Source organism: Drosophila willistoni, unplaced genomic scaffold, assembly GCF_018902025.1.
Source record: "Drosophila willistoni isolate 14030-0811.24 unplaced genomic scaffold, UCI_dwil_1.1 Seg169, whole genome shotgun sequence".
NCBI lineage: Eukaryota > Metazoa > Arthropoda > Insecta > Diptera > Drosophilidae > Drosophila > Drosophila willistoni.
Window position 1 is genome coordinate 6,350,973 of NW_025814128.1, and position 8,411 is coordinate 6,359,383.

At 43.2% G+C, this 8,411-nt stretch overlaps 2 protein-coding genes across 2 annotated transcripts; both read right to left on the minus strand.

Moving 5' to 3' along the window:
- Positions 1-396: 396 nt before the first annotated feature.
- On the minus strand, positions 397-1,077 carry LOC124460956. Its single transcript, XM_047012543.1, has one exon. It carries the CDS (start codon positions 1,075-1,077, stop codon positions 397-399), a length of 681 nt encoding a protein of 226 aa, XP_046868499.1.
- Positions 1,078-2,904: 1,827 nt separating this feature from the next.
- On the minus strand, positions 2,905-3,729 carry LOC124460957. The gene has a single exon (XM_047012544.1). It carries the CDS (start codon positions 3,727-3,729, stop codon positions 2,905-2,907), a length of 825 nt encoding a protein of 274 aa, XP_046868500.1.
- Between the last annotated feature and the right edge of the window lie 4,682 nt (positions 3,730-8,411).

Below are 8,411 nucleotides of genomic sequence, written 5' to 3' on the forward strand. Positions count from 1 at the left end.
TAAAAACTATAAAAGCTACCGTCTTTATGGTATGTAAGTTAGCTTAATAGACGCGCAGATATTGACTAATTAAAAAATTTTGCCACGCCCATTTCCGCCCCGCAAATTAAACAAAACTGATTTTCTCGAAAACTAACAAAGCTAAAGTCACAAAATTAGTATGTATACTGGCATAGTATGCGTGATTTGGTCTAGCAGTGGACTGTACCTTGAAATTAAGTTGGATAATTTCCCTTTGTATTTCTTTGCTACTGAATCAGTTGAGTGCCAATTTATTACTAAACCAAAAGAGAAAAAGCGCTGTCGCAGCAGCGCACAAATATGTGTGTGTGTACAATGCTTATGTATGTGTCGATTCTTATAGCTACATATGACTTATCGATAAACGCAATCCGTTCATGAACATCCCGGCCCGCCCTGAAACACAGTTTCTGAACGGGGCAATACCGCAACCTTTGTGATTGGCCGAGTTAATTCTCCCGAAGAGGTCTTGAGTCTGACCGCTCGAACCAATTGATCCTTGCCTGGGTAGGCTTCGAGAACCAGCGCCAGATGCCAGTGAGCTGGTGGGGTGTTCGATTCCTTTACAAGCACCACATCTCCGACTGCTATATTTGGTGTTGTAGTGGTCCACTTTGGACGCTGTTGCAATGTGGTAAGATACTCCTGGTGCCATTGCTTCCAGAAGCCTTGCATCATAGATTGGATACTTTGCCAGTACCCAAGTCGGCCCACGGGGATGTGGCCTAAGTCTGCCTCTGGTATGGTTGTGAAAGGCCTGCCGATCAAGAAATGTGCTGGCGACAAATAATTGACATCTGTGTCCGAGTTGTAGCACAAGGGTCGTGAGTTGACGACTGCACTGACTTGTGCAAGTAGAGTTCGCATCTGCTCGTAGGTGAGAGTAGATTTCCCAATGACTCGGCGACTATGCAGCTTTACGCTTCTGACTGCAGATTCCCATTTTCCTCCCCAATGAGGAGCATGTGGTGGAATGAATACCCATTGAATGCCATCATTCGCCAGAGTGTTCCTAACCTTTTCGATGTGTGGTTGAGATGCCAGCAGCTTCTGCATTTCATCAAAAGAGCGTTTAGCTCCAATAAAGTTCGTTCCGTTGTCGCTATAGATTTTGTTGCACTTGCCACGCAAAGAGACGAAACGTCTTAGCGCGGCCAAGAATGAGTCGGTGCTCAAGTCCGTTACAAGTTCCAGATGAATTGCCGATGTGACCAGACAAACAAATAGGCATATGTAGCCCTTACCAATGCGCGGTTTGCGCCCCTTTCCATCCTTAAGAAGGATTGGACCAGCATAGTCACATCCAGTGTTTACAAATGGAAGTGCCTGAGTGACACGAATGCTGGGTAGATCAGCCATCCTTTGTTGTGATGTAAGATGCCGTTGTCGAAAACAAGCCAAACAGTCGTGTGTGACTTTCCTTATCAAGTTCCTTGCGCCAAATATCCAGAATCTTTGAGGTACCATAACAAAAGTGAAGAGACACCAGGGTGCAGGTTGACTCAAGTATCAGCTTGGTGATGCAATGAGATTTCGGTAGCAAAACTGGATGTTTCGCCTCTGTGGACAATTGCGAGTGGTGCAAGCGTCCTCCAACCCTGAGTAGTCCGTCCTTGTCGATCATTGGCGAGAGTTTAGTCAGCTGAGATCGACTTCGCAATGGTTTATTTGCGAGTAGCAATTGATAATCATCCTGAAAGCAGGTTTGCGCGTGGCGCAAGTATACAATGCGTGCCGCGGTGATTTCCTCAAACGTAAGACAGTTTGAGCCCTTGTCCCCAAATGGACCCTTAGTGCGCCGTAGAAAGCGTAGGAACCGTGTGAACGAGCGTCAACCATGAAGATACTCGTTGAACAAGATGATCAAGTGGATGATCAGGAGTTGCCTCTACTAATGCAGTCAGACAATTGGATTTGACTTCCTTTTCTATGTTCTTTTCTGAAATATTCAAACAGACTTGTGAGTTTAACCTTACCATAAACTGATCCGCGTCACGTATCCATGACGGTTCATTCCACCATAACTGAAAGTTCTTTAGGTCTGCAGCCATGAGACCTCTGGATGCGCAATCAGCTGGATTTGATTTGGAGTCCACATGACGCCAATAGTGCCTTGGAATGGTGTCCAGAATTTCCGAAGTTCTGTTCCCAACAAATGTCTTTAGTCGAGAGGGTGCGTATGATAGCCAATAGAGTACGATTGTGGAATCGCACCATGCAAAAACCGTGACCTTTTGATGTCGAAGTGCCGCCTTTATCGAACGTATGAGTTGACTTAGGAGCAGTGCCGCGCAAAGCTCTAGGCGGGGCAGAGATTGCTGCTTTAGCGGAGCCACCCTAGACTTCGCAGCCATAATCGATGTAGAAATCGAGCCATCCTTGTTGATTACTCTGCTGTACACTACAGCAGCGTATGCCTTCGTCGATGCATCGGAGAATCCATGCAATTCAATGTTGTCGGTGTCGTTGACAACCAACCGGGGTATTTGAATGTGTAGTAGCATATCCAAATCTGCTCGCCACTTGAGCCAATTGTCCGCTAGTTGCTTAGGGAGTTTGTCATCCCATCCCAAATCGAGAAGCCATAATTGTTGAAAGAGTATTTTGAATTGGACCACAATTGGTGCCAAAAGCCCAAGTGGATCAAAGATCCGTGAGACATCCGATAAAACTTGTCGTTTTGTACAATCGACATTTCCTTTTAGACCAACATTATAAGACAGTGTATCAAGACCAGGTTGCCAGTAAAGTCCAAGAACCTTCACTGGAGATGATTGTGTAGAATCAGTTCCTTCTGTTGGTATGCGAGGTGTGTTTGATACCCATTTCCCAAGCTCAAATTAGCACAGGACATAAGTTGAATAAGTTCCTTTCGATTTTGTATCAGTTCCTCCTCACTGTTTGACCCAGTGAGCACATCGTCGACATCAAAATCCTCTTGTAAGATTTTTCAGCATTCGGGAATTCCTGCTGATGATCAGTAGCCAGTTGCTCTAATACCCTAACAGCCAGGAATGGTGCACATGAGGTGCCATAAATGACGGTGCATAGTTGATAGTGTTTGATTGGATCCGATGGCCTTTTTCTCCAGACAATTCTCTGGCAGTTGCGGTGTTTGTTGTTCACCCAAATCTGCCGAAACATCTTGACTATGTCGGCTGAGAATACAAATTTATACATCCGAAAGCGCAAGCAGACAGCAAAGAGATCGCGTTGAATGCTAGGCCCTGTAAAGAGATAATCGTTTAGTGATTTGCCTTTGGTGTCGCAAAATGATCCGTCGAAAACTACTCTCAGTTTCCGACCCAAAACCGGGTAATGTGGTAGATAAAACCGTTGGTCATTATTGACTTCATCTGGTGGCAGTTCGCGCATATGCCCCAAATCGAAGTATTCCCTCATAAAGTTGACATATTTTGCTCTTAGATTTGCATCTTGTTGTAAACGTCGTTCCACCGATTGGAAAAGATTAAGAGCTCCTTGTAGAGTATCCCCAAATTCAGGATTAGCGACCTTCAATGGAAGTTCCACGATGTACTTCCCCTTTTCATCTCGAGTGTGCGTAGCGAGAAAGTGTTTCTCCACCTGCTCATCATCAGGTTCCAATTTGGTTGTGGAACTGATGTCCTCTAGCTCCCAAAACCTCTGGAGCGAAGCGTTAACATCAATGTATGATGTCAAAGCGAAAGCGTTGTTAGCTTGGGGCATCGTTCTAGAGCTGATGACCCATCCGAAAATCGATGATATTGCAACGTACAACTTTTTCCCTGTGATTGTAGACCAAACGTGTTCACCGCCCAAAAGAACGTCAATTGGAGCGCTTGTGGTGAATTCCGAGTCAGCGAGTTGAAGATCGCTAAAGACATCAAGTGCCGATGCGTCAATGTTTTGCCTTTCCAGTGTTGATGTGATTTTGCCAAGAACATGAGCCTGTACCGTTAAGTGATTGTTTGAATACCTTGACTTTATCTGAAGCGTGCTGCTTCCCCTTGTGGTGTCAGCCTGAACCGAAGAGAATCCTGTGACCAAAATGGATGATGCCGACCGTGGCAATCCAAGTGCTTGTATGCATCGTTCTGATACATATGAAAGCTCCGACCCAGTATCTAGCAAGATACGACATGTAATGTAGTCTCCATTTACCTTTTGAACATAAACCGTTGCAGTAGGCAATATGCTTCGATTTAAACCTTTTCCTGTTTTCAATTTCGCAGAGCTTTGTGATCAAACCGTTGCTGGTGCACTCCCATTATGAGCCACTAGACTTGTTGTAGACAAATCGTGATGAGAAGCGTTTGGACTACGCTGATTCTCCCTTTTTCCTTGTTGCAAGTTCCTTAAAGCCATTGAGTTACCTGGATCATGGATCAGAGAATGGTGCTTACCTTTACAATATTTGCATGAAAATGATGATGGACAGTTTTTGACCATATGCCCTGATTTCAATTATAACATAAAGTCTTTTCCCTGATGAACATACGACGTTCTGCAAGTGTTAAATCCATGAATTGTTGACAGCCATACAACTTATGATCCGTCGCCTGACATTTGGTGCAGCTGCCAGCTTGAACTGCAACCATCGAATGTGTGAACTGTTTTGTGTGTGTGATTTGCGCCGGCGTTTTGCCTCCAAACGCAATCTCCCGTTTGCTGAGCCCTAATTCCTCACAACGATCATCTAAGAACTTGAAGAATTCCTCCAGTGTGGGCGCCTCGTTGCCCATGCTGCGCTCAATCCACCTGCGCCGTGTATCAGCGTCAAGCTTTTCCAATACCAGATATTGTATCCAGCAGTCCCGTCCTGTTTGATTGATCGCATCCAGACCGCGAACAATCTCATTTGTGCCATCTGATACCTTGCGTAAGATGGACACATCAATTTTGTTTGTCGTTGGTAGACCCATAAATTTCTCCAAAAATGAGTTCACAATATGGCGTGGCCTATTGTATCTTTCCTTTAAGCGTTCCCAAGCAGTGTTGTAAGCCGTGTCAGTTATCGCCAGGTGCCGCACCAAGTTGGCAGCATCATCGACGAGCAGTGTTTTTAAGTGATGAAACTTTTGAGTGTTGGTTAACTGCCTTTTATTGTGTATCGTGCTCTCATAGATATCCTGAAAAGCTGGCCACTCTGTGTAGAGTCCAGCGAACCGTTTTATTTGAATTTTTGGCAATTCTCCGCCATGAACGAATGCCGTCGTGTTGTTTCCCGAAGTCGAACCCGAAGCAGCCATCTCATTGCGAGCGGGCAGCGACAAGTTTGAACTGCTCTGGTTTGCAGCTAACTGTTCAAAGAGTTGTTGTTGTTGTTGCAGCAGATGAACGATGTCGTCGTTATATGCGTGCAGACCAATGGCGCCATTGCCGTCGCCAGACAATGATGCTTGTTGCTGAACTAACCGTTTTTTTCCCAGAAGTAAAGAATATGCCTTCAAGTACTTCTCTTCGTAGGTCACGTGATCGACCTCTGGATCCACATAGCCGTCCACATCTTCCAGAAGGGCTATGGAATCCCCGATTCCATTAAATTCCTTCCACACGGACTGGAGTTGATCCATCCGAGCGGCTACCTCAGTAGTTGATGTAGTTTGGATTCGTTCCGACCAATCCAGAATCCTTGTTATGCTGGCCTTGAGTCGGCTCCGTCGACCCACCTTTAGTTCTTCCATTGTACAGAACTATTCCAGAGTAATAACCCACAAAACTTTCCAATAGATCCAAAGAAATTCGAACGAAAGCACTTTATTCGAACGAAAACCGATTCCCTTATCCGGCTCGAATGACCAAAATATGATTTGGTCTAGCAGTGGACTGTACCTTAAAAATTAAGTTGGATAATTTCCCTTTGTATTTCTTTGCTACTGAATCAGTTGAGTGCCAATTTATTACTAAACCAAAAGAGAAAAATCGCTGTCACAGCAGCGCACAAATATGTGTGTGTGTACAATGCTTATGTATGTATAGATTCTTATAGCTACATCTGTCTTATCGATAAACGCAATCCGTTCATGAACAATGCGCGCAGAAAATAATTGTTCCAACTTTTTGCCATGCTACCTTCCGCCCCCGGAATTTACATAAACTATGCGAATCATTCAAAATATTTGGAAACAAGTTTAAGAAATTCACCTGATTAAGATAGTTGTTTAAGAATAAACATCGTGTCCATCTGAAGCGGCTTCACCAAATCAGATGCACTAAAGAAAATACAATACAACTGTACTTTGGGACAAACAACTAACCTAGCATATGACTAGAATTACAATCAGCCACACGCGTTGTGGGAAAAACACTTGTAATTGTAAACTAACCCAAACGATCACAACGGCAGGATGTCAAGTGGCCGACGCAGTGCCTAAAACCAGAGGGCCGGGGCTAACTTTGACCCCGTCAAAGTTTGTATACCCTTGCAAGTTTTTTGTGTAAAAGGTCTAATGCTTGCGAAAGAACGGCTTAGAAAATAACGAAGTTATTGATCAAAGTCACTGTTCACCACCGATTGTTCCTATGGGAGCTATATGATATAGTCGCCCGATCTTAATCAAATTTGGCACAGTCATTAAAAGATATGCTAAACTGAGAAATATAAATTTTTATGACAATTGCGTCAAAAGTAACGAAGTTATTGACAAAAGTCACTGTTTTCGAAAGATCGTTCCTATGGGAGCTATATGATATAGTCACCCGATCTTGATCAAATTTGGCATAGTCGTTTATATGTGTAATTAACTCACCAATATTAAATTTCACGATAATAGCTCAGAAAATACCGAAGTTATTAAGAAAAGTCACTGTTCGTGACTTTGTCATTTGTATGGGAGCTATATGATATAGTAATCCGATCCGGCTGAATCCGAGATATACAACGCCTGCAGTATATACAAGCCTACATGCAAAATTTCAGCTCTGTAGCTCTTACGGTCTAGGAGGAGTTTGCGTTGATCCAGACGGACGGACGGACGGACGGACGGACGGACGGACGGACATGGCTATTTGAACTCGTCTCGTCGTGCTGATCAAGAATATATATACTTTATATGGTCGGAGATGCTTCCTTCTATGCGTTGCACACTTCTGACCAAAATTAATATACCCTTTTTGCAAGGGTATAATAAGAATAAGTTTTCAACCCCCGAATGCATGGGTGTGAGTCGTACTAGAAGAAGATCTCCTTAAGAACAATTTTTACCTCCTAGAGCCTAAGATTTCCTATAGAAACTCCGTACTTTTGTAAATAAAATCAGTTCATATTTTGAATTCAACGAATGAAGATTGGGTTATTTTCCTTCTCTCCGGGAATCCCTATTCATTTTGGTCCTTCGAGCCGGATATATCATTTAGGTCCTTCGAGTAAAGGAACTCTGTAGTTTTCCCCCACCAGTGGTAAGAGACTCAGAGAATGAATCAGCTCCTTAAAGTCTGGATTCTTATGCAAGTGTAAATGCTAAGATCAGCTAAAGGTAGCAAAATAATAAAAAAAAAACCTTGTTTTCCCCCACCAGTGGTAAGAGACAGAGTATAATATAAAAGCAAAATATTGCTTAATAAATAAAAAGTGCGTGAGACCGAGTATATAAAGGCAGTTTGGCTAGTCGAGCAACTGCAATAATTTCGGCGGCGGTAAAAAAATTAATTACGGAGTTGGTGTGTGGCGTATTCGAAGCCCTAATATCGAAAAAAGTGAACTAGTGTATATTATATACACTATATGTAGTTGCAAATTGGCAACTACCAACAGCAGCAGAGCAACAAGATAGTTGCAAAGGAGAGGCCGCTGGAGAATATACATTGCCAATAGAAGAAAGTCTGGTGCGATGACCTGCACCGGTACCGCCTGAGCCCATAGGCCCTGCACAACAGCAGCTGATCGAGACGTAATATAAAACAAAAAGGCGAGCAAACTATCGCTACCCATTGGCAGACAAGAAGCGGCAGACAACTCTACTTGGCGGACAACAGTGGCGAACGGTGTCTACAACAGGATCATCAGATAAGATATAAATTAAAATAGTTATAAATATTTTTTTTATTATTATATACTTATATACTTATACCGGTATCCTAAAAAAATGTTCCCCACAAAAACTGAAAAATTGTTAGCGAAGCAACACGAGTTGCATAAAAGGTTAAAGAAGCTAGAAGAGTTACATGCTAGTAAGTTTACTAGCAAGATTCTTAACGAAGTAAGTGAGATACAGAAGCTATGGATTAGTTACCATAGCCAAATGCTAGAGAGTGGAGTAACTCTACAGTACTATTTCACAGATGGAAAGTATGAGGAAGGTTTAGATATGGCAGCCAGATTACTAGCTAAAAGAGAGTCTAGCAGGCAGAGCACTGTTGTTTTGGAAACCATTGAAGCAGATGCAACAATGTCAGAAAATGTTAAGGCC

What these genes read in the sequence shown, in the direction of transcription:
- LOC124460956 (XM_047012543.1), bottom strand. Translation starts at nt 1,077, where the DNA reads ATGCAGAAGCTGCTGGCATCTCAACCACACATCGAAAAGGTTAGGAAC.
- LOC124460957 (XM_047012544.1), bottom strand. Translation starts at nt 3,729, where the DNA reads ATGCCCCAAGCTAACAACGCTTTCGCTTTGACATCATACATTGATGTT.